The sequence below is a fragment of the Salmo salar genome, chromosome ssa22 (genome assembly GCF_905237065.1).
Source record: "Salmo salar chromosome ssa22, Ssal_v3.1, whole genome shotgun sequence".
In the NCBI taxonomy this organism is placed as follows: Eukaryota; Metazoa; Chordata; class Actinopteri; order Salmoniformes; family Salmonidae; genus Salmo; species Salmo salar.
In genome coordinates, this window is record NC_059463.1 from 63,578,314 (window position 1) to 63,604,925 (window position 26,612).

At 41.8% G+C, this 26,612-nt stretch overlaps 3 protein-coding genes across 5 annotated transcripts in view; 2 read left to right on the plus strand and 1 right to left on the minus strand.

Annotated features, from left to right (window-relative positions):
* Positions 1-12,059, minus strand: part of mkrn2 (makorin, ring finger protein, 2) — a 26,392-nt gene extending 14,333 nt beyond the window's left edge. The window contains 5 exon segments of one of the 2 annotated variants that reach the window (NM_001173723.1): positions 1-82; positions 494-831; positions 10,508-10,701; positions 11,204-11,332; positions 11,807-11,901. The exon segment at positions 1-82 is cut by the window's left edge and continues 133 nt beyond it. In NM_001173723.1, the coding sequence (NP_001167194.1) occupies positions 1-82; positions 494-831; positions 10,508-10,701; positions 11,204-11,332; positions 11,807-11,832 (769 nt within the window). In that variant the 5' untranslated portion in view covers positions 11,833-11,901. 2 annotated transcript variants of the gene reach the window in all.
* Positions 11,712-14,500, plus strand: mkrn2os.1 (MKRN2 opposite strand, tandem duplicate 1). Of its 2 annotated transcripts, none has more exons than XM_014168478.2 (5): positions 11,712-12,002; positions 12,106-12,401; positions 12,564-12,610; positions 12,708-12,879; positions 14,031-14,500. In XM_014168478.2, the coding sequence occupies exons 2-5, from the start codon at positions 12,175-12,177 to the stop codon at positions 14,236-14,238; spliced, it is 654 nt and encodes a 217-aa protein (XP_014023953.1). In that variant the 5' UTR covers positions 11,712-12,002; positions 12,106-12,174; the 3' UTR covers positions 14,239-14,500. The 2 variants fall into 2 exon arrangements, with proteins under 2 accessions (XP_014023953.1, XP_014023954.1); XM_014168479.2 differs by having other exon boundaries at positions 11,847-11,964.
* A 5,480-nt stretch (positions 14,501-19,980) lies between these two features.
* mkrn2os.2 (MKRN2 opposite strand, tandem duplicate 2) lies at positions 19,981-24,116 on the plus strand. The gene is made up of 4 exons (XM_014168477.2): positions 19,981-20,186; positions 20,336-20,385; positions 20,537-20,705; positions 23,899-24,116. The coding sequence occupies exons 1-4, from the start codon at positions 19,981-19,983 to the stop codon at positions 24,110-24,112; spliced, it is 639 nt and encodes a 212-aa protein (XP_014023952.2). The 3' UTR covers positions 24,113-24,116.
* The last annotated feature ends 2,496 nt before the right edge of the window (positions 24,117-26,612 follow it).

The window sequence follows — 26,612 nt, forward strand, 5'->3', positions numbered from 1 at the left end:
TACAGATAGAACACACCTTGTCCTCGCTGTGCTGCGCTGCAAACGCCTTCTCCATGTCCACCTCAAACACCAACATGCACATCTGAGGGACAGCCATCACATGGAATGAATCCAGACTTGATCCATATCCGTGCCATTTCATTTATAAATCACCATCATACACATTGAGCACTTGATATCCAAAACTACCTATTCTTGTTGTTTGTATGACACAGCTTCACTCCTACCAGTGCAGTCAGGGTTAAAGTATGGGTCCTACCTCCTCCTGAGCTCTGCTCGGGGTCATGTGGGAGTCAGGGTTAAAGTATGGGTCCTACCTCCTCCTGAGCTCTGCTCGGGGTCATGTGGGGGTCAGGGTTAAAGTATGGGTCCTACCTTCTGAGCCCTCCTCTGATCGGGGTCATGTGGGGGTCAGGGTTAAAGTATGGGTCCTACCTCCTCCTGAGCTCTGCTCGGGGTCATGTGGGGGTCAGGGTTAAAGTATGGGTCCTACCTTCTCGTGAGCTCTCCTCTGCTCAGGGTCGTGTGGGTGGAGCACCTGCAGCCTGCAAATGTCACACAGGTCACCATGGAGATAGGGGCAGGTGTTTCCGTAGTGACACTGTCCTGCAGCAGCGTAGGGACAGAGTTGTTGCTGGGGGCAGGAGACAGGGAGTGGGACAGGGTAGGGGCTGGCCGTGGCAGAACACTCCAGACTGGTCCTGATGGCGTCCAGGTAGGAATGAGGTTTGGCGTGGGCGCTGTTTTCATGGTATTCCGCCCAACACTCCGCCTCGGTTACCTCTGGACCATCTCCACCATAAGGCATCATTCTGCTGTCACAGCCCTGGGCTGAAACACACACACACACACACACACAGGAAAGAGAACAGGATACAGTTGAAGGGAACAGACCTCTGGATTATACTGCTGGCTGCATTACATTGACCTCCTAGTGGCAAACTAAACTACGTCCTGTAGCTTTATCTCTCTCAGCACCAGGGGTTTCTACATCCTGTAGCTTTATCTCTCTCAGCACCAGGGGTTTCTACTACTGTAGCTTTATCTCTCTCAGCACCAGGGGTTTCTACATCCTGTAGCTTTATCTCTCTCAGCACCAGGGGTTTCTACTACTGTAGCTTTATCTCTCAGCACCAGGGGTTTCTACATCCTGTAGCTTTATCTCTCAGCACCAGGGGTTTCTACATCCTGTAGCTTTATCTCTCTCAGCACCAGGGGTTTCTACATCCTGTAGCTTTATCTCTCTCAGCACCAGGGGTTTCTACTACTGTAGCTTTATCTCTCTCAGCACCAGGGGTTTCTACTACTGTAGCTTTATCTCTCTCAGCACCAGGGGTTTCTACTACTGTAGCTTTATCTCTCAGCACCAGGGGTTTCTACTACTGTAGCTTTATCGCTCTCAGCACCAGGGGTTTCTACTACTGTAGCTTTATCTCTCTCAGCACCAGGGGTTTCTACTACTGTAGCTTTATCTCTCAGCACCAGGGGTTTCTACTACTGTAGCTTTATCTCTCTCAGCACCAGGGGTTTCTACTACTGTAGCTTTATCTCTCTCAGCACCAGGGGTTTCTACATCCTGTAGCTTTATCTCTCAGCACCAGGGGTTTCTACTACTGTAGCTTTATCTCTCAGCACCAGGGGTTTTATTTATTAACCCTAACCCATTAGCTGCTGCCAAGGCATCAGTTAATTTGGCCAGACCCCAGGAAGAGTAAAGCAGTTATGAATGTATTGTAATGTTTTTAAAACTGTATAACATATTTCACAGCACTAAGTGCGTGCCCTCAGGCCCCTACTCCACTACCTCATATCTAAAAAGACAAAACCCATGTGTGTATGTGTCTGTTTGTGTTGCATCACAGTCCTTGCTGTTCCATAAGGTGTATTTTTATCTGATTCTACTGCTTGCATCAGTTACCTGATGTGGAATAGAGTTCCATGTAGTCATGGCTCTATGTAGTACTGTGCACCTCCCATAGTCTGTTCTGGACTTGGGGACTGTGAAGAGACCTCTGGTGGCATGTCTTGTGGGGTATGTATGGGTGTCTGAGCTGTGTGCTAGTCATTTAAAACAGACAGCTCGGTGCTTTCAATATTTCAAAACCTTTCATAAATACAAGTAGTGATGACGTCAATCTCTCTTCCATTTTGAGCAAGGAGAGATTGACATGCATATTATTAATGTTTGCTTTCTGTGTACATTCAAGGGCCAGCCGTGCTGCCCTGTTCTGAGCCAATTGCAATTTTCTTAAGATCCTCTTTGTGGCACCTGACCACACGACTGAACTGTAGTCAAGGTGGGACAAAACTAGAGCCTGTTGGACCTGCCTTGATGATAGTGCTGTTAAGGTACAGCTCGACGTATCAATATGTTTTGAAAATGACAGTACAATCCAGAGTTACTCCAAGCAGTTTAGTCACCTCAACTTGCTCAATTTCCACATTATTTATAACAACATTTAGTTGAGGTTTAGGATTTAGTGAATGATTTGTCCCAAATACAATACTTTTGGCTTGAAAATTTAGGACCAACTTATTCCTTGCTATCCACTCTGAAACTGCTGCTCTTTAAGTGTTGCAGTAATTTCAGTCGCTGTAGTAGCTGATGTGTATAGCGTTGAGTCATCCGCACACATAGACACATAGGCCTTAAATCAAAGCCAGTGACATGTCATTAGTAAAGATTTTAAAAAGTAAGGGGCCTAGACAGCTGCCCTGGGGAATTCCTGATTCTACGTGGATTATGTTGAAGAGGCTTCCATTAAAGAACACCCTCTGTTCTGTTAGACAGGTAACTCTATCCACAATAAAGCCATTACACATACAGTTCCAATCAAAAGTTTGGACACCTACTAATTCAAGGGTTTTTCTTTATTTTTACTATTTTATACATTGTAGAATAATAGAAGACATCTAAACTATGAAATAACACATATGGAATCATGTAGTAAAGTAGCCACCCTTTGCCTTAATGCCAGGAGTGTGCAAAGCTGTCATCTCAACCAGCATCATGAGGTAGTCACCTGGAAAGCATTTCAATTGACAGGTGTGCCTTGTTAATTTGTGGAATTTCTTTCCTTCTTAATGCGTTTGAGCCAATCGGTTGTGTTGTGACAAGGTAGGGGTGGTATACAGAAGATAGCCCTATTTGGTAAAAGACCAAGTCCACATTATGGCAAGAACAGCTCAAATAAGCAAAGAGAAACGACAGTCCATCATTACTTAAAAACATGAAGGTCTGTCAATCTGGAAAATTTCAAGAACTTTGAAAGTTTCTTCAAGTGCAGTCGCATACACTGCTATGATAAAACTGGCTCTCATTAGGACCACCACAGGAAAGGAAGACCCAGAGTTACCTCTGCTGCAGAAGATAAATTAATTTGAGTTAAGATTGCAGCCCAAATAGATTATTCAGAGTTCAAGTAACAGACTGATAAGGGAATTATATGTTTAAAGGTAATGATTAAAGAATTCCACCCTGAAACGTAACTAATTAGTAGTTTATGTAGCATGTATAATGAATAATTAAAGTACTAAACGTAAGTCCAACAAGGTTCAGAAGAGACCTGTGAGGGATAGAAATGTGTGTGTGTCTAAGAAAATACCGAGAACAATTCAACTGTGTTTGACCCGACCTGGCTAGAACTCTGAGAAACTTATGATAGGACAGGGAGTCATTTTCAAGGTTCCTCTAATCTCGGGGGAATGGAACGGACAGCGCTGGGTAGTGATAAACAGTGGTGAGAACTCTGGGGAGGGATACATCCCACCTACTGTTTGTGTGGATGTATGTGCGTAAGTAAGGAGTGAACTATAAAATGGATGTCTTTGTATTATGAACTTCAGAGTGCTCTCGTGAATAAACATTGATTTGACTATTAAAGCTGGGAATTCTGTCTGTTTCATTTAAACCAGAACTTTACAAACTCTGGGTTGCAGACTGAGTAGATTAATTGAAGTTTATGAACATTGATAACAAAATTCTATAACACAGACACATCTTAACATCCCTAACCATAACTGTTCAGAAGAGACTGTGTGAATCAGGACTTTATGGTCAAATTACTGCAAAGAAACCACTACTAAAGGACACCAATAAGAAGAGACTTGCTTGGGCCAACAAACACGAGCAATGGACATTAGACCGGTGGAAATCTGTCCGATGAGTCCAAATTTTAGATTTTTGGTTCCAACCACCGAGTCTTTGTGAGAAGCAGAGTAGGTGAACAGATGATCTCCGCATGTGTGGTTCCCACCGTGAAGCATGGAGGTGGTGGTGTGATGGTGCTTTGCTGGTGACACTGATTTATTTAGAATTCAAGGCACACTTAACCAGCAGGGCTACCACAGCATTCTGCAGCGATACGCCATCCCATCTGGTTTGCGCTTAGTCCCACTATCATTTGTTTTTCAACAGGACAATGACCCAACACACCTCCAGGCTGTGTAAGGGCTATTTGACCAAGAAGGAGAGTGATGGAGTGCTGCATCAGATGACCTGGCCTCCACAATCACCTGACCTCAACTCAATTGAGATGGTTTGGGATGAGTTGGACCACAGAGCGAAGGAAAAGCAGCCAAGAAGTGATCATTATATGTGCGAACTCCTTCAAGACTGTTGGAAAAGCATTCCTCTTGAAGCTGGTTGAGAGAATGCAAAACTCATCTAGGCAAAGGGTGGCTAATCTAAAATATTTTGATTTGTTTAACCTCTTGACGGTTGCCTAGGATAGGGGGCGCTACAGCGATTTTTGAAATAAAATTGTGCCCATTTTAAACGGCCCCCTACTCAAACGCAGAAGCTAGGATATGCATATAATTAATACTTGTGGATAGAAAACACCCTAAAGTTTCTAAAACTGTTTGAATGGTGTCTGTGAGTATAACAGAACTCATATGGCAGTCAAAACCCCGAGACAGATGGAAACAGGAAGTGGAATTCTGAATTGCGGACTCAACTTCATCACTTTGCCTATAAATCACACCGTGAGCAATGGTTCATTGAGCACTTCCTATTGCTTCCACTAGATGTCCCCAGTCTTTACAAAGTGGTTTGAGTCTCCTACTGTGAAAACTGACTGAATGAGACGCTGTGGAACGTGGTCACACGGAGAGGGCCATCACCATTATGACGCCGGCGCCCCTGGCTACCCTCCCCTTTCGAAACGTTTAGAAAGACAATGCAATCGTCCCCCTTGAATCTTATTGGAGCTCTGGTTGAAAAAGGCCCTAAAGATTTATGTTATACAACGTTTGACATGTTTGAACGAACCTAAATAAATAAAAAATGCATTTTATTGAAAGAGGAGTCCCGCGGCCGACGGAACTTTTGGTGCAGCCTTCAGAACGCGCTAACAAGAACAAGCTATTGGGACGTAAAGGATTAACTTTTTCGAACGAAAATACATTTGTTGTGGACCTGGGATTCCTGGAAGTGCTTTCTGATGAAGATAATCAAAGGTAAGGGATTATTGACAATAGTATACAAGAGTAGATTTGATATGCGATTGTTCCAAGATGGCGCTGACCTGTAACGGTAGCCTATTTTTCTGAGTATCACATCCCCTTTTATCGCAAAGTGTGATTACCCAGTAAAGTTATTTTTAAATCTGGCATTGCAGGTGCTTTCAAGAGATGCTAATCTATAAATCTTAGAATGACAATATTACATTTTAAAAATGTTTTCGAATAGTAATTTAGTAAATTGTAGCGCTGTTTCACCGGACGCATTTGAGGGAAAATAGTTAGTCAACGTTACGCGCCGATGGAAAATGCTGTTTTTATATATAAATATGAACTTTATCGAACAAAAGAATGCATGTATTGTGTAACATGATGTCCTAGGAGTGTCATCTGATGAAGATTGTCAAAGGTTAGTGCTGCATTTAGCTGTTTTTTGGTTATTTGTGATGCATGTGGTTGGTCGGAAAATGGCTATGTGGCTACTTTTACGATATACTCCTAACAATCTAATGTTTTGCTTTTGCTGTAAAGCCTTTTTGAAATCGGACAACGTGGTTCGATTCAGGAGAGGTGTATCTATAAAACGATATAACAGTCCTATATTTGAAAAAAATATATATATATTAAATTTTGTTATGCTAATGGGGATAGGATTTTCGCTGGATGTCGCGGGACGGAGCCCGACCAGGGGTTAATTTATTAACCACTTTTTTGGTTAAGACATGTTTCCTTGTGTTATTTCATAGTTGATGTCTTCACTATTATTCTACAATGTAGAAAATAGTACAAAATCAAGAAAAACCCTTGAATGAGTAGGTGTCCAAACTTTTGACTGGTACTGTATGTTTTTCCAGCAGCAGACTATGATCAATAATGTCAAACGCCACACTGATGTCTAAAAAAAAAAACAGCCCCCCCCAATCTTTTTATCATAAATTTCTCTCAGCTAATCATCAGTCATTTGTGTAAGTGCTGTGCTTGAATGTCCTTTCCTATAAGCGTGCTGAAAGTCTTGTCAATTTATTTACTGTAAAATAGCATTGTATCTGGTCAAAAAAATGTTTTCCAAAAGTTTACTAAGGGTTGGTAACAGGCTGATTGGTCAGCTATTTGAGCCAGTAAAAGGGGGCTTTACTATTCTTAGGTAGCGGAATGACTTTAGCTTCCCTCCAGGCCTGAGGGCACATGCTCTCTAGTAGGCTTAAATTGAAGATATGGCAAATAGGAGTGGCAATAGTATCCGCAGTAATTTTCCATCCAAGTTGTCAGATCCCAGTGGCTTGTCATTGTTGATATACAATTTTTCACCTCTTCCACACTGACTTCACGGAATTCAAATTCTTGTCTTCCATAATTTGGTCCGATATACTTGGATGTGTAGTGTCAGAGTTTGTTGCGGGCATGTCATGGCGAAGTTTGCCAATTAAAGATTTTTTTCAAGTAATTGGCAATATCAGTCAGTTTTGTGATGAGCCATCTGATTCAATTAATGATTGAGCCAAGTTGGCCTTTTTTCCATGAAATTTCATTTAAGCTTTTTACTATCATTCATTTAACTAGGCAAGTCAATAAAGAACAAATTCTTATTTACAATGACAGCCTAGGAACAGTGGGGTTAACTGCCTTGTTCAGGGGCAGAACAACAGATTTTTACCCTGTCAGCTCAGGGATTCGATCTGGCAACCTTTCGGTTACTGGCCCAACGCTCTAACCACTAGGCTACCTGCCACCCCCTTTGTTTTATAGTGTACTTTCTTTTAATTCAGATGATTTCTCCATTGGCAGTACATTTGCCAATCGGTTGTGCAGCCAGACTTATTTGCCATTCCTTTTGCCTCATCCTGGCCCTGTCCGGGGGTATCATCGGATGGGGCCACAGTGTCTTCTGATCCCTCCTGTCTCAGCCTCCAGTATTTATGCTGCAGTAGTTTGTGTGTCGGGGGGCTAGGGTCAGTCTGTTACATCTGGAGTATTTCTCTTGTCTTATCCGGTGTCCTGTGTGAATTTAAATATGCTCTCTCTATTTCTCTCGGAGGACCTGAGCCCTAGGACCATGCCTCAGGACTACCTGGTATGATGACTCCTTGCTGTCCCCAGTCCACCTGGCCGTGCTGCTGCTCCAGTTTCAACTGTTCTGCCTGCAGCTATGGAACCCTGACCTGTTCACCGGACGTGCTTGTTGCACCCTCGACAACTACTATGATTATTATTATTTGACCATGCTGGTCATTTATGAACATTTTAACATCTTGACCATGTTCTGTTATAATATCCACCCCTCATAGCCTGGTTCCTCTCTAGCTTTCTTCCTAGGTTTTTGGCCTTTCTAGGGAGTTTTTCCTAGCCACCGTGCTTCTTTCACATGCTTTGCTTGCTGTTTGGGGTTTTAGGCTGGGTTTCTGTACAGCACTTTGAGATATCAGCTGATGTACGAAGGGCTATATAAATACATTTGATTTGATTTTGATCCTACTCAACCATACAATGTTTCAATTCCTCATCAATCCACGGGGATTTAACAGTTTTTAACAGTCATTTTCTTAAATGGGTGCATGCTTACTAGTAACTGGAATAAGCAATTTCATAAGTGCAAAGTCTGTTTGCTTCTCAATACACACCACAGACCAACAACATAGGAATCACTACAAAAAAAACATATTGTATGACCTCTTAAACACTATATTAGGCCCAGCCTTAGGTTTTCCTAGATATGGCTACTATATTGTGATCACTACATCCTATGGATCTGGATAATGCTTTCAAGCACATTTCTGCAGCGTTAGTAAAGATGTGATCAATACATGTTGAGGATTTAATTCCTGTGCCGTTTGTAACTACCCTGGTAGGTTGACTGAACCTGAACCAGGTTGCAGGCACTGGTTACAGATCGAAGCTTCTTCTTGAGTGGGCAGCTTGATGAAAGCCAGTCAGTATTTAAAATCACCCCAAAAATTAGCACATACATTTCACACATTACTGACTGTTAGCACTTGGTCTATAGCAGCTTCCCACCAGAATGGGCTTTAGGTGAGGCAGATGAACCTGTAGCCATATTACTTCAACAGTATTTAACATGAGATCCTCTCTAATCTTTACAGGAATATAAACAGCAACATCTCCACCACTGGCATTTGTCTTTTCTGTAAATGTTATAACCTTGTATTGCTACCACTGTATCATCAAAGGTATTGTCTAAGTGAGTTTCAGAGGGATATAAATTAGGCTACTTACATTGTGTCTACCAACGCCCCTGGTATAATGTACATTTGCTAAAGCATTATGATGACTCGGCGACACAATGGTAGGGATGAACTGAGCTGGGTCATTGATAAATCATTGTCTCAACGCAGCCTTATAGTGCTGTGAAGGGATCCAGGATCCTACATTATTTGGGTGAACCCCATCCTCCTTATAAAACCCATTTTGTTTCTAAAAGGTATCGAAATTGTCAACAAAAGTAACACCCATTGAGCTGCAATAATCACGTAGCCAGTTGTGAAGAGAAATAATCTTGCTGAAGCGTTTAATGCCATGATTCAGAGAAGGGCACAGGGCCAGATATGATGGGTCTTTTATTAGTGTGTAGCAGAGAGTCAATCAAAAATCCAGTTTCAACTGTTCAAAGCTGCCCTTCATAATGTCATTAAAACCCACATGGACTAGGATAGAATCGATGTCCTGGTGTAGTGCATTCAGGACCAGCTTAGTAATGTCATTTACTCGAGCTCCGAGATAGAACTTAACAGGAATAGTCATTTCTTAACATGGAGCTGCACAAAATCACGGCTGGCGAGGATATCCGCCCACTCCCACGTTTCAAAGGATGGTGCAGGCCTCCGACAGATGGAGAAGCCCGCTCAATCCAGAGCAGGGACAGAAGGTTGCCGACGTCAACTTCGAAATCTTAGGGGAAGGAGTAGGCACAGGTAACCCCAGCGTGGAAGGTGCAGGGAAGATCAGGCTCCAGACACAGGTAACCCCAGCGTGGAAGGTCAGGCTCCAGGACAGTTTAACTATCCGCTCCAGGCCTCTTGTTAGGAGTGTAGACTGCTTTGCGAGAGGCCGCTGTGTTCGGCTTCCACGGCTTCGTGACATGTGACCATTGTTGATTGCCATGTTCCTCTGGCTGTGCTCCTTTGACCGCTATCAGGTGGGGGAGCTCCGGGCAACACTGGCCAGTCAGATAACAACCAGCGACAAGGCGGAGATTAGGGTTGCAAAATGACTGGCACTTTCAATAAATTCCCTGTTTTTCATAAAAATCCTGGTTTGAGTAGTCTGGATTTCCTGCTTATTCCTTCCTGATTTCTGGAAAACCATGTAATTTATTGAAAGTTCCTGGAATTTTGCAACCCCAGCGGAGATGCATCCAACAAGCGTCAACGCCGTCCAGCCACCGGCATAGAAAAGGTAAACATTTCACTCTGCGTTTCCCCCAGTTTCTTACGTAGGCTGGCGACCTGCATGATTAACGAAGCCACCTCAATACTATAAATCCTCGGCATTGGAACTCTGAGTGATCCAGTTTATCCTGAAACAGATCGTAGTAGATACAGCTCCTACAGCACTGGAACACAGTGGTCTGGTTTGTCCTGAAACAGTGGGTGATAGCTTCAGCTCCTACAGCACTGGAACACAGTGGTCTGGTTTGTCCTGAAACAGATCGTAGTAGATACAGCTCCTACAGCACTGGAACACAGTGGTCTGGTTTATCCTGAAACAGTGGGTGATAGCTTCAGCTCCTACAGCACTGGAACCATTCATTTAGTTCTCCAGATAAAGAGGACTCCATTGCAAAACTCATCTGGGACTAACTTCGTTAGCTTGATGGCTAACGTTTGGAGTATAGAGGCTCTTTCAAGCAGACTTTAACTTGTCAGTTAAGCGGGATTCCGGGACAATAGCGGTTCTAGATGTTAAAAGCTAACCGCGTCGCGGAATCAATGCAAAAACAAGTTTGGTATTTGTTTAACAAAGATTGGTTATGTTTTAGTTTAAAATAACAAACCCGAGTGTTTCCAGCATACAGTGTTCAGTACTGTACCTCTATCTCTCAGCACCAGGGGTTTCTTCCCTCCATTGTGCCTGGGTGGGGGTGCAGAGTTGCCTGGATGTCCCGGGACAGCAACACCAGGGGGGATGAAGGCCCCAGCAGTGATGGGGTTTCTGTTAGGGAGGTCCATGGGCACACCTCTCCCCCCTCCACCACCACCACCAGCCGGCTTGATGTGGTCATACCTACAACACAGAGTCACACACCATCATAATAACAGATATTGAACACGATGGTTGGGCTATGTACATAAAACGCATACAGTGACTGTAGATTGGGGATTATGTTGTATATTGGTATTGTACTGTTAGTTACTTACTGCACTGTAAGCATCATGAGCATTTCGCTGCACCTGCTTTCACATATGATAATCTGTGTACGCGACCAATGAACTTTGATCACTTACGCTGCTGCTACTGTTATATCTAGCTGTTGCCTAGTCATTTTATTCCTAATTATATGTACATATCTACCTCAATTACCCTGTACCCCGTGTATATATAGCCACGCTATCATTGTGAATTTATTATGTATTATTACTTTTCTATTTTCTTTTTTTGCGTTGTTGGGAAGGGCCTGTAAGTAATAATGTCACAGTTGGCCTATTTTATAAACCATTCGACAATTAAAATGTGATTTGTAGCCTACATTCCAGCCCATCGGTGTGGTCAGTATGTTGGATCGTACCTGCAGCGGTCTCCGTAGGCGCACACACCTCTCTGGTAGAACTTACAGATGGTTGAAGGTTTACTGGTGGTCAGGTCATGAGAAAACATGCACCTATTCCCCTCTCGGCAGACACCATGGAGAAAATACCTGCAGAGCAACACAAGAAACCGGTAGAATTAGCAGAGGTTAGCTATGATATCTACTGCTAGCTACGTTTTGAGGCCTGGTGTTCGGGGATAGAGTCTGATTAGGTTCATATACTGGAGTGATTGGAGGCTACTGGTTAGCAACAGAAACGGTCTGACATCAACAGCTTCTTACTGGTAGGTGTCATTCATACACGCTAGCCTAGCTAACTAGCAGCTAACACAGCTAGCTACTGGTAGCTGCACTTTCTAGTGCTAACTAGCGAGCAAAAACACCAATCGCGTGTTAAATGGAAATGTTCACTTTGCACAACACACTGCAGCATGTTTTCACAAATATATCGTACCAGTATCGTTAGCGGCATCCCAGCTAACTTTAGCTAGCTAAGAAGCTAACATCTGCCAAATACAAGAACTGAAACAGCTCGAAGCAAGACACACACTCAACAAACAGTAAACACGGGACAAGTTGTACCTGCAGGTGACTTGCTTCGTGTTCATTTTTTATGCTCAATAACATTGGAGCGACGGTATTTATGTTCCCGTTGTCACGTTTGAGTGCAAGCAGAAACTCCCGCCTATAAACCCCCAGATGCAATGAACGAAAGGTTCCGAGGGGAAGGTTCAAGACAGGTAGGTAGCCAGGTATGAGTCTATCGAGAATACGACAGGTATGTTGAAAAACGATTATCTTTAAGAATAAATAAACAGTTATTCTTTATGAATAAAATAATGACTTTTTAACGCGTTGTAATTGTTTCCTTTTTTTTTTAGCAACGTTTGTAACCCCTAAAAACACCGGTGTGTGTCACCTAGCTCTGCACTTCCCGGTTCAACCTTCCAATGGACTGCACTGTCTTGAAGTTTAACCATTGTGGAAGAAAAATCTATAGTTTTGACAAAAATAGGCTCCAAACAGAAAACACAGGGCGAAAATGCCCAATCTGTCAGGAGCAGATGAGATTCAGTCTCCTCCAGGCACCTGTCATAGTTCCATGTCCATTTAGTAATGGACACAAGGTCCGCTGTGCCTTCCTCATTGGATCCTCACTGGGACCTGCTTTTCTTAGGTAAAACCAACACTTTACTGATATTTTTACTGTATTCTCATATTGTCAACAAATGTTTATTTATTTTTGCAACATTGAATGTTAAAAGGTAAATCATTTTAAATGTGTATTTTCAACTTTCATGTGTCTTCCTGACCGGACCTGTCATGGTGTTTGTCACAGTGAATGGCAGGACTCGGAGCTGCATGTTGGAGTTACTAACTCACAAGGTGCCTTCAGAATAGTTTACTTGCAGTTTGAATATCAAAACAGCCAGTTTGGGTGTTAGACTGGACTAGGTAACTAGAGCTGATGTCTGTGTTCAAGGTGTGGTGTACAGCTACACCTCCTCGGGGGTCCAGAGAGAGGAACAGGGCTGGGAGCAGTGCCTCTGTGTGCCGCTGGTGGCCCCCGGGACTGGCAGGGACAGCCTAGCTGGGACGCTGTGGGACAGTGAGCTGGAACAGTTCTCCCTCCTCTCCACCTGGTCACGACACAGGTGAATATTACAAATGGAAATAGTTCATTCTGAAAACCTAATAGATATAAGATGGTGGTTCCACTTTATATACCCCACATAAAGAATACCTTTAATATAAAGGGGTTCTAAGTAGTTTACAATAATCAAAATATTCATGTTGAAGTTTTTGTTAAGACAGACTAATCTCCAAAAGTATTTGTACTGTGACAATGTTTTTGTTTGTTTTGGCTCTGTACTCCAGCACTTTGGATTTTAACCGATACAAATAATTTGAGGGTATTTTCATCCATATCGGGTGAACTGTTTAGAAATCCCCTCCCTGAACCGGTCGGAAATTACAGCTTTTTGTACATAGTCGTCCCCATTTTAGGGAACAAAAAGTATTGGGACACTTATGTGTATTAAAGTAGTAAAAAGTGAAGTATTTGGTCCCCTTCATAGCACACAGTGACTACATGAAGCCTGTGACTCTACACATTTGTTGGATGCATTTGCTGTTTGTTTTGGTTGTGTTTCAGATTATTTTGTGCCCAATAGAAATGAATGCTAAATAATGTATTGTGTCATTTTGGAGTCACTTTCATTGTGAATTGAATATGTTTCTAAACACTTCTACACTTCTTCATGTGAATGCTACCATGATTACAGATAATCAACCCTGAATGAATCGTGGATAATGATAAGTGAGAAAGTTAGACGCACAAATATCATACCCCCAAGACATACTAACCTCTCACCATTACAGTAACAGAGGTGGTTAGCATTTTATATCATACCCCAAGACATACTAAGCTCTCACCATTACAGTAACAGAGGTGGTTAGCATTTTGGGGGGGTATAATATGTGCGTCTAACTTTCTCACTCATTATAATTCACAATTAATTCAGGATTATTCATAATCATAATATAGAACCAAATACTACATGTTTTTAATACACATAAGTGAATTTGTCCCAATACATTTGGGCCCCTAAAATGGGGGCACTACTGTATGTACAAAAAGGGCTGTAATTTTGAAACGGTTCACCCGATACAGATGAAAAATAACCTCAAATTAAAGCTGACAGTCTGCCCTTTAACCTCAGTCATTGTATAATTTCAAATCCAAAGTGGAGTACAGAGCCAAAACAACAACACGTGTCACTGAAGCTCACTGTATTTGCTCCAGATTTGAAGAGGAGAGGGAGTTTGGCTCGTGTTGCTATGGCTTTGCCCTGTCCTTCCTGAACCAGCTGAGGAGAGCAGAGGGCAGAGAGTCGGTCACTAGGGATGACTTCACACAGCAACATGTCCTGCCCCACGTTAAGACTGCCTCCAGATACATCACAGTCTACCAAGAGATCCATCAACATGGTTTCTACGTAGCTGATTTATAAGATGCTTGTATTTAGTGTAATTTTCAGAGGGATTGGGATAAAGCTGAAGGACCTTCGGTTGGATCTTGTATAGAATTGATATTGTTAATGCTTAGTTGTTCATCACAGATACATCCTGAAGCTTTTAATTTGTTTAAGTAATTTACAGAATATGGGTAGATGAATGTCTGTATTTTATACTCTTGAGCAAACTTTCACAAAAGCTCTGACGAAGGCCTGGAGGCCGACAAGTAAGCTTGAATAAAATAAGTGATACTCGCAAGAGCAGTTTGCAGGGTTCATTTTAATTTCAAGTATTCACATTATTCCCAATCACCTGCAACCAGACAACTCAGAAGTGGGAGTGCTTTTTTAAATGAGCTCTACACTATGTAAAGGAAACCACAGTGTATAGTAGCTGACATGGAAAAACAATCTCCAACAAACATTTAAACAACACCACACCATGTGGTATTGAAAACACCACACCACACCATGTGTTATTGAAAACACCACACCATGTGTTATTGAAAACACCACACCATGTGTTATTGGCAACACCACACCACACCATGTGTTATTGACAACACCACACCATGTGTTATTGACAACACCACACCATGTGTTATTGACAACACCCCACCATGTGTTATTGACAACACCACACCATGTGTTATTGACAACACCACACCATGTGTTATTGGCAACACCACACCATGTGTTATTGACAACACCACACCATCCCATGTGTTATTGACAACACCACACCATGTGTTATTGACAACACCACACCATGTGTTATTGACAACACCACACCATGTGTTATTGACAACACCACACCATTTGTTATTGAAAACACCACACCATGTGTTATTGGCAACACCACACCATATGTAATTGGCAACACCATACCATACCATGTGTCATGGACAACACCACAAGTCCCGTATGGCTCAGTTGGCAGAGCATGGTGTTTGCAACGCCAGGGTTGTGGGTTCGATTCCCACGGGGGACCAGTACGGGGAAAAGAAATGTATGAAATGTATGCATTCACTACTGTAAGTCACTCTGGATAAGAGCGTCTGCTAAATGACTAAAATGTAAAACAACATTTGTTATTGACAAAACCACACCATGTGTTATTGACAACACCACACCATTTGTTATTAACAACACCACAACATGTGTTATTGAAAACACCATACCATGTGTTATTGAAAACACCACACCATTTGTTATTGACAACACCACACCATCCCATTTGTTATTGACAACACCACACCATGTGTTATTGACAACACCACACCATGTGTTACGGACAACACCACACCATGTGTTATTGAAAACACCACACCATGTGTTATTGAAAACACCACACCATTTGTTATTGACAACACCACACCATCCCATTTGTTATTGAAAACACCACACCATGTGTTATTGAAAACACCACACCATTTGTTATTGACAACACCACACCATCCCATTTGTTATTGACAACACCACACCATGTGTTATTGGCAACACCACACCATGTGTTATTGACAACACCACACCATGTGTTATTGGCAACACCACACCATGTGTTATTGACAACACCACACCATGTGTTATTGGCAACACCACACCATGTGTTATTGACAACACCACACCATGTGTTATTGACAACACCACACCATGTGTTATTGACAAGACCACACCATGTGTTATTAACAACACCACACCATGTGTTATTGAAAACACCACACCATGTGTTATTGAAAACACCACACCATGTGTTATTGAAAACACCACACCATCCCATTTGTTATTGAAAACACCACACCATGTGTTATTGACAACACCACACCATGTGGTATTGACAACACCACACCATGTGTTATTGACAACACCACACCATCCCATTTGTTATTGACAACACCACACCATGTGTTATTGGCAACACCACACCATGTGTTATTGACAACACCACACCATGTGTTATTGGCAACACCACACCATGTGTTATTGACAACACCACACCATGTGTTATTGACAACACCACACCATGTGTTATTGACAAGACCACACCATGTGTTATTAACAACACCACACCATGTGTTATTGAAAACACCACACCATGTGTTATTGACAACACCACACCACACCATTTGTTATTGACAACACCACACCATGTGTTATTGACAACACCACACCATGTGGTATTGACAACACCACACCATCCCAGAAATGTATGAAATGTATGCATTCACTACTGTAAGTCACTCTGGATAAGAGCGTCTGCTAAATGACTAAAATGTAAAACAACATTTGTTATTGACAACACCACACCATGTGTTATTGACAACACCACACCATGTGTTATTGACAACACCACACCATTTGTTATTAACAACACCACACCATACCATGTGTTATTGAAAACACCATACCATGTGTTATTGACAACACCACACCATGTGTTATTAACAACACCACACCATTTGTTATTGACAACACCACACCATCCCATTTGTTATTGACAACACCACACCATGTGTTATTGACAACACCACACCATGTGGTATTGACAACACCACACCATGTGTTATGGACAACACCACACCATGTGTTATTGAAAACACCACACCATGTGTTATTGAAAACACCACACCATTTGTTATTGACAACACCACACCATCCCATTTGTTATTGACAACACCACACCATGTGTTATTGACAACACCACACCATGTGGTATTGACAACACCACACCATGTGTTATGGACAACACCACACCATGTGTTATTGAAAACACCACACCATGTGTTATTGAAAACACCACACCATGTGTTATTAACAACACCACACCATGTGTTATTGACAACACCACACCATGTGTTATTGACAACACCACACCATGTGTTATTGACAACACCACACCATGTGTTATTAACAACACCACACCATGTGTTATTGACAACACCACACCATGTGGTATTGACAACACCACACCATCCCATTTGTTATTGACAACACCACACCATGTGTTATTGGCAACACCACACCATGTGGTATTGACAACACCACACCATGTGTTATTGAAAACACCACACCATTTGTTATTGACAACACCACACCATGTGTTATTGACAACACCACACCATGTGGTATTGACAACACCACACCATCCCATTTGTTATTGACAACACCACACCACACCATTTGTTATTGACAACACCACACCATGTGTTATTGACAACACCACACCATGTGGTATTGACAACACCACACCATCCCAGAAATGTATGAAATGTATGCATTCACTACTGTAAGTCACTCTGGATAAGAGCGTCTGCTAAATGACTAAAATGTAAAACAACATTTGTTATTGACAACACCACACCATGTGTTATTGACAACACCACACCATGTGTTATTGACAACACCACACCATTTGTTATTAACAACACCACACCATACCATGTGTTATTGAAAACACCATACCATGTGTTATTGACAACACCACACCATGTGTTATTAACAACACCACACCATTTGTTATTGACAACACCACACCATCCCATTTGTTATTGACAACACCACACCATGTGTTATTGACAACACCACACCATGTGGTATTGACAACACCACACCATGTGTTATGGACAACACCACACCATGTGTTATTGAAAACACCACACCATGTGTTATTGAAAACACCACACCATTTGTTATTGACAACACCACACCATCCCATTTGTTATTGACAACACCACACCATGTGTTATTGACAACACCACACCATGTGGTATTGACAACACCACACCATGTGTTATGGACAACACCACACCATGTGTTATTGAAAACACCACACCATGTGTTATTGAAAACACCACACCATGTGTTATTAACAACACCACACCATGTGTTATTGACAACACCACACCATGTGTTATTGACAACACCACACCATGTGTTATTGACAACACCACACCATGTGTTATTAACAACACCACACCATGTGTTATTGACAACACCACACCATGTGGTATTGACAACACCACACCATCCCATTTGTTATTGACAACACCACACCATGTGTTATTGGCAACACCACACCATGTGGTATTGACAACACCACACCATGTGTTATTGAAAACACCACACCATTTGTTATTGACAACACCACACCATGTGTTATTGACAACACCACACCATGTGGTATTGACAACACCACACCATCCCATTTGTTATTGACAACACCACACCATGTGGTATTGACAACACCACACCACACCATTTGTTATTGACAACACCACACCATGTGTTATTGACAACACCACACCATGTGGTATTGACAACACCACACCATCCCAGAAATGTATGAAATGTATGCATTCACTACTGTAAGTCACTCTGGATAAGAGCGTCTGCTAAATGACTAAAATGTAAAACAACATTTGTTATTGACAAAACCACACCATGTGGTATTGACAAAACCACACCATGTGGTATTGACAACACCACACCATGTGGTATTGACAACACCATACTCTGTTCTGACCCTTTACAGTGAACTACCTAGACAGTATAGGACTGACCTTTTACAGTGAACTACCTAGACAGAATAGGACTGACCTTTTACAGTGAACTACCTAGACAGAATAGGACTGACCTTTTACAGTGAACTACCTAGACAGAATAGGACTGACCCTTTACAGTGAACTACCTAGACAGTATAGGACTGACCCTTTACAGTGAACTACCTAGACAGAATAGGACTGACCCTTTACAGTGAACTACCTAGACAGAATAGGACTGACCTTTTACAGTGAACTACCTAGACAGTATAGGACTGACCCTTTACAGTGAACTACCTAGACAGAATAGGACTGACCCTTTACAGTGAACTACCTAGACAGTATAGGACTGACCTTTTACAGTGAACTACCTAGACAGTATAGGACTGACCCTTTACAGTGAACTACCTAGACAGTATAGGACTGACCCTTTACAGTGAACTACCTAGACAGTATAGGACTGACCCTTTACAGTGAACTACCTAGACAGTATAGGACTGACCCTTTACAGTGAACTACCTAGACAGAATAGGACTGACCTTTTACAGTGAACTACCTAGACAGAATAGGACTGACCCTTTACAGTGAACTACCTAGACAGTATAGGACTGACCCTTTACAGTGAACTACCTAGACAGTATAGGACTGACCCTTTACAGTGAACTACCTAGACAGAATAGGACTGACCTTTTACAGTGAACTACCTAGACAGAATAGGACTGACCCTTTACAGTGAACTACCTAGACAGTATAGGACTGACCCTTTACAGTGAACTACCTAGACAGAATAGGACTGACCTTTTACAGTGAACTACCTAGACAGAATAGGACTGACCCTTTACAGTGAACTACCTAGACAGAATAGGACTGACCCTTTACAGTGAACTACCTAGACAGTATAGGACTGACCCTTTACAGTGAACTACCTAGACAGTATAGGACTGACCATAACCCTTTACAGTGAACTAAGGAATGAGCAAAAAACAGGACTGCTGAACAGAAGAGAATGGGGACAGTATAGGTGCAACCTGATAGGCCCCAGTCGGTTAGTGACAAATGAGAAGGTTGTGTGAGTGCAGCGTCATAGACCAGATAGGTTAAATTACCCTGCTGTCCTGCTAGGGTGTTAGTGTGAAGACCTAGCACTGGGTAGGGAACTTAGTAAGCAACCTAGTAGGGAAGTTCTATTCCATCTGTTTCCATGGAGAAAAAGAGTGTGATTAAGTTCAGCCACTGTGAGAAGGACATCTTCTGTTTCTTCGTTCCAGAGAAATGTCCAGAGTGTGGAGTGAGCTTCAGCAGTGGCAGGCTGGAGGAGGCTCCTATCCGTATCCCTAACCCTTTTTCTAACGGACACAAGACCCCATGCTGCTTCCTGGTCGCACCTGCTGAGGAAAACAACCTCAGGTAACCAATGACTACTGTGTTGGTGTAAAAGGCAACATGCTCTTCTAAGCAGATGGTCTGTTTGCTGCACATTGAATGGACACAAACTCAATGCACGGACAGCTGTTACACACATCATAGATTGATTGAATGTAGATTGCTGTGTTTAGGGAGTTTGATGGCGGCTCAGACCTACACACTGGGATCACAGACACTAATGGTAGGTTTTTTTTACCCATACTGTAACGGTACATGCTACAACTTCCCTTCACAATTTACTCAATGGAAAGTTAACATTACTGACATCAAAATGTCATTAGGACTAAAACTGGAAACACTTAATACTGACAGTCCGTGTCTTTGTTCTAAAGGAGTGGTGTTCAACTACACTAAGCCAGGGGTCCGGCAGGACCAGCGAGGCTGGGAGATGTGTATCAGTATTCCCCTTATCCAACCAGACATGTTTAACCTTCTCAACCAGTGGGACCAATACCTCAACAAGTTCTCAGACGCCGAGATGTGGGACCCAGCATACAAAAGGTGCACCTTCATATTGAACTTTAAGATCCTATTACTGTATTAGTGATATAGGAACAGTTGATAAAGTCTCTATTTGTCGCGGCTGTGTGAATGATCGGAACCAACGCGCAGCATGGTTGTGGTTCCACATATTTATTAAACGTGAAACTGAATGAAATACACTTAAATACTTGAAGAAACAAAAACAACAAACCGTAACGCGGAGAGGAAAACACACTACTCGAAAGATAATCACTCACAAAAACAACTAACCGTGACGCGGAGAGGAAAACACACTACTCGAAAGATAATCACTCACAAAAACAACTAACCGTGACGCGGAGAGGAAAACACACTACTCGAAAGATAATCACTCACAAAAACAACAAACCGTAACGCGGAGAGGAAAACACACTACTCGAAAGATAATCACTCACAAAAACAACAAACCGTAACGCGGAGAGGAAAACACACTACTCGAAAGATAATCACTCACAAAAACAACAAACCGTAACGCGGAGAGGAAAACACACTACTCGAAAGATAATCACTCACAAAAACAACTAACCGTAACGCGGAGAGGAAAACACACTACTCGAAAGATTATCACTCACAAAAACAACAAACCGTAACGCGGAGAGGAAAACACACTACTCGAAAGATAATCACTCACAAAAACAACAAACCGTGACGCAGAGAGGAAAACACACTACTCGAAAGATAATCACTCACAAAAACAACAAACCGTAACGCGGAGAGGAAAACACACTACTCGAAAGATAATCACTCACAAAAACAACTAACCGTGACGCGGAGAGGAAAACACACTACTCGAAAGATAATCACTCACAAAAACAACAAACCGTAACGCGGAGAGGAAAACACACTACTCGAAAGATAATCACTCACAAAAACAACAAACCGTAACGCGGAGAGGAAAACACACTACTCGAAAGATAATCACTCACAAAAACAACAAACCGTAACGCGGAGAGGAAAACACACTACTCGAAAGATAATCACTCACAAAAACAACAAACCGTAACGCGGAGAGGAAAACACACTACTCGAAAGATAATCACTCACAAAAACAACAAACCGTAACGCGGAGAGGAAAACACACTACTCGAAAGATAATCACTCACAAAAACAACTAACCGTAACGCGGAGAGGAAAACACACTACTCGAAAGATAATCACTCACAAAAACAACAAACCGTAACGCGGAGAGGAAAACACACTACTCGAAAGTTAATCACTCACAAAAACAACAAACCGTAACGCGGAGAGGAAAACACACTACTCGAAAGTTAATCACTCACAAAAACAACAAACCGTAACGCGGAGAGGAAAACACACTACTCGAAAGATAATCACTCACAAAAACAACAAACCGTAACGCGGAGAGGAAAACACACTACTCGAAAGTTAATCACTCACAAAAACAAGTGGGACAAACATCAACTTAAATATGACCTCCAATTAGAGACAACGACAACCGGCTGCCTCTAATTGGAGATCATACCAAAAAACAACATAGAAATACAAAACTAGAAACTGAACATAGAAATAGAGAAACAGACAAACACCCCCTGACCTACTCTACCATAGAAAATAACAACTTAGGTCTTCCTTGGTCTTCCCTGTGGCTCAGTTGGTAGAGCATGGTGTTTGCAACAACCAGGGTTGTGGTTTCGATTCCCACGGGGGGCCAGTACAAAAAAAATGCATGAAATTAAATTAAATGTATGAAATGTATGCATTCACTACTGTAAGTCACTCTGGATAAGAGCGTCTGCTAAATGACTAAAATGTCAATGTCAGGACGTGACACTATTACTGTATTAGTGACAGAGGAACAGTTTGTTTTTTATTTAACCTTTATTTAACCAGGAAAAGCCCATTGAGAACAAGTATATTTTTCAAGGGAGACATGGCCAAGAAGGCAGCAACAATCAATACATTATAGAATTATAACATACAACAATACAAGAACATGATCCAGCCTAAAAACAAGCATTTACATTCCTCCGTAACAGAGTCTCCCATCAATATTTTAAAGTCTCTATTACTGTATTACTGACAGGGGATCAGTTGTTAAAGTATATTACTGTATTACTGACAGGGGAACAGTTGTTAAAGTATATTACTGTATTACTGACAGGGGAACAGTTGTTAAAGTATATTACTGTATTACTGACAGGGGATCAGTTGTTAAAGTATATTACTGTATTACTGACAGGGGAACAGTTGTTAAAGTATATTACTGTATTACTGACAGGGGAACAGTTGATAAAGTATGTTACTGTATTACTGACAGGGGAACAGTTGTTAAAGTATATTACTGTATTACTGACAGGGGAACAGTTGATAAATTATGTTACTGTATTACTGACAGGGGATCAGTTGTTAAAGTATATTACTGTATTACTGACAGGGGAACAGTTGTTAAAGTATATTACTGTATTACTGACAGGGGAACAGTTGTTAAAGTATATTACTGTATTACTGACAGGGGAACAGTTGTTAAAATATATTACTGTATTACTGACAGGGGAACAGTTGTTAAAAGTATATTACTGTATTACTGACAGGGGATCAGTTGTTAAAGTATATTACTGTATTACTGACAGGGGAACAGTTGATAAAGTATATTACTGTATTACTGACAGGGGAACAGTTGATAAATTATGTTACTGTATTACTGACAGGGGATCAGTTGTTAAAGTATATTACTGTATTACTGACAGGGGAACAGTTGTTAAAGTATATTACTGTATTACTGACAGGGGAACAGTTGTTAAAGTATATTACTGTATTACTGACAGGGGAACAGTTGTTAAAATATATTACTGTATTACTGACAGGGGAACAGTTGTTAAAAGTATATTACTGTATTACTGACAGGGGATCAGTTGTTAAAGTATATTACTGTATTACTGACAGGGGAACAGTTGATAAAGTATATTACTGTATTACTGACAGGGGAACAGTTGTTAAAGTATATTACTGTATTACTGACAGGGGAACAGTTGTTAAAGTATATTACTGTATTACTGACAGGGGAACAGTTGATAAAGTATGTTACTGTATTACTGACAGGGGAACAGTTGTTAAAGTATATTACTGTATTACTGACAGGGGAACAGTTGTTTTGGCATTGAGATTGAGGTAAAGGTACTGTAATAAACATGTTTATCTTCTGGTCTTGTAGGTTTGACAAGGAGACGCACAACTGCTACAACTACACTCTGATGTTTCTAAACCGTGTGCTAGCAGCACAGGGGAAAGGCTCTCTGACCAAAGACCAGTTCACTCAGAGCTTCGTCCTGCCCAAGATCAAGAGAGCCTGTAAATACACCACAATGTGCAGGGAGATATCACAGAACTACTTCTATATAGTGGACAGTCCTGTTAATACTTCATAGTAAATACACCACAATGTGCAGGGAGATATCGCAGAACTACTTCTATATAGTGGACAGTCCTGTTAATACTACATAGTAAATACATAGTAAATAACTTATAAAATTGTATGAAATGTATGCATTCACTACTGTAAGTCGCTCTGGATAAGAGCGTCTGCTAAATGACTAAAATGTAAAATGTAAAATGAGATATCACAGAACTACTTCTATATAGTGGACAGTCCTGTTAATACTTCATAGTAAATACATCACAATGTGCAGGGAGATATCACAGAACTACTTCTATATAGTGGACAGTCTTGTTAGAGTGATGGCCACAGTGCTACACAGAACATGAGTTAAAATGACCATCATCCCAGAAACCCTGGACTCACTCCAATTCGCATACTGCCCCAACAGATCCATAGATGCCACAATCTCTATTGCACTCAACACTGCCCTTTCCCACCCGGACAAAAGGAATGCACTCTATGCTCATCACTAAGCTAAAGATCCTGGGACTGAACACCTCCCTCTGCAACTGGATCCTGGACTTCCTGACGGGCCGCCCCCCAGGTGGTGAGGGTAGGCAACAACACATCCACCACGCTGTCCCTCAACAGGGGCCCCTCAGAGTTACAGTTCATATAAGGAGATCAGTCAATTGAAATTCATTACGCCCTAATCTATGGATTTCACAACTGGGAATACAGATATGTACAGTTGAAGTCGGAAGTTTACATTCACTTAGGTTGGAGTCATTAAAACTTGTTTTTCAACCACTCCAAAAATGTCTTGTTAACAAACTATAGTTTTGGCAAGTCGGTTGGGACATCTTGGGACATTTTTCCAACAATTGTTTACAGACAGATTATTTCACTTATAATTCACTGTATCACAATTCCAGTGGGTCAGAAGTTTACATACACTAAGTTGACTGTGCCTTTAAACAGCTTGGAAAATTCCAGAAAATTATGTCATGGCTTTAGAAGCTTCTGATAGGCTACTTGACAACATTTGAGTGAATTGGAGGTGTACCTGTGGATGTATTTCAAGACCTACCTTCAAACCCAGTGCCTCTTTGCTTGACATCATGGGAAAATCAAAAGAAATCAGCCAAGACCTCAGAAAAAGTCTGGTTCATCCTTGTGAGCAATTTCCACACGCCTGAAGGTACCATGTTCATCTGTACAAACAATAGTACGCAAGTATAAACACCATGGGACCGCGCAGCCATCATACCGCTCAGGAAGGAGACGCGTTCTGTCTCCTAGAGATGAACCTGAAAGGCCGCTCAGCAAGGAAGAAGCCACTGCTCCCAAACCGCCATAAAAAAGCAACAGCACATGGGGACAATGATCGTACTTTTTGGAGAAATGTTCTCTGGTCTGATGAATCAAAAATAGAACTGTTTGGCCATAATGACCATCGTTATGTTTGGAGGAAAAAGGGGGACGCTTGCAAGCCGAAGAACACCATCCCAACCGTGAAGCACGGGGGTGGCAGCATCATGTTGTGGGGGTTCTTTGCTGCAGGAGGGACTGGTGCACTTCACAAAATAGATGGCATCATGAGGAAGGGAAATTATGTGAATATATTGAAGCAACATCTCAAGACATCAGTCAGGAAGTTAAAGCTTGATCGCAAATGGGTCTGTCAAATGGACAATGACCCCAAACATACTTCCAAAGTTGTGGCAAAATGGCTTACGGACAACAAAGTCAAGGTATTGGAGTGGCCTTCACAAAGCCCTGACCTCACTCCTATAGAACATTTCTGGGCAGAACTGAAAAAGCGTGTGCGAGTAAGGAGGCCTACAAACCTGACTCAGTTACACCAGCTCTGCCTGGAGGAATGGGCCAAAATTCACCCAACTTATTGTGGGAAGCTTGTGGAAGGCTACCCGAAACATTTGACCCAAGTTAAACAATTTAAAGGCAATGCTACTTGAGTGTATGTAAACTTCCGACCCACTGGGAACGTGATGAAAGAAATAAAAGCTGAAATCAATCCTTCTCTCTACTATTATTCTGACATTTCACATTCTTAAAATAAAGTGGTGATCCTAGCTGATCTAAGACAGGGAATTTTTACGAGAATTGAGTTTAAATGTATTTGGCTAAGGTGTATGTAAACTTCCGACTTCAACTGTATATAGGGCAGCAACCCCTAAGGTGTAGAGTATCCATCTTGTGATGGCTATTTAACAGTCTGATGGCCTTGAGATAGAAGCTGTTTCTCACTGTCTCGGTCGCAGCTTTGATGCACATGTACTGACCTCGCCTTCTGGATGATAGCGGGGTGAACAGGAAGTGGCTCAGGTGGTTGATGTCATTGAGGATCTTTTTGGCCTTCCTGTGACATCGGGTGGTGTAGGTGACCTGGAGGGCAGGTAGTGTGGAGAGCCTTGCGGTTACGGGGGGTGCAGTTACAATACCAGGCGGTGATACAGCCCAACAGTACGCTCTCGAATTGTGCATCTGTAAAAGTTTGTGGGTTTTAGGGGCCAAGACTAATTTCT

What these genes read in the sequence shown, in the direction of transcription:
- mkrn2os.1 (XM_014168478.2), top strand. Translation starts at nt 12,175, where the DNA reads ATGGACTGCACTGTCTTGAAGTTTAACCATTGTGGAAGAAAAATCTAT. An exon ending in CTGGGACCTGCTTTTCTTAG is followed by an intron (nt 12,402 to 12,563) that starts GTAAAACCAACA and finishes TGTTTGTCACAG; the next exon opens with TGAATGGCAGGACTCGGAGC. An exon ending in TCCACCTGGTCACGACACAG is followed by an intron (nt 12,880 to 14,030) that starts GTGAATATTACA and finishes TATTTGCTCCAG; the next exon opens with ATTTGAAGAGGAGAGGGAGT.
- mkrn2os.2 (XM_014168477.2), top strand. Translation starts at nt 19,981, where the DNA reads ATGGAGAAAAAGAGTGTGATTAAGTTCAGCCACTGTGAGAAGGACATC. An exon ending in TGGGATCACAGACACTAATG is followed by an intron (nt 20,386 to 20,536) that starts GTAGGTTTTTTT and finishes TTTGTTCTAAAG; the next exon opens with GAGTGGTGTTCAACTACACT. An exon ending in TGGGACCCAGCATACAAAAG is followed by an intron (nt 20,706 to 23,898) that starts GTGCACCTTCAT and finishes CTGGTCTTGTAG; the next exon opens with GTTTGACAAGGAGACGCACA.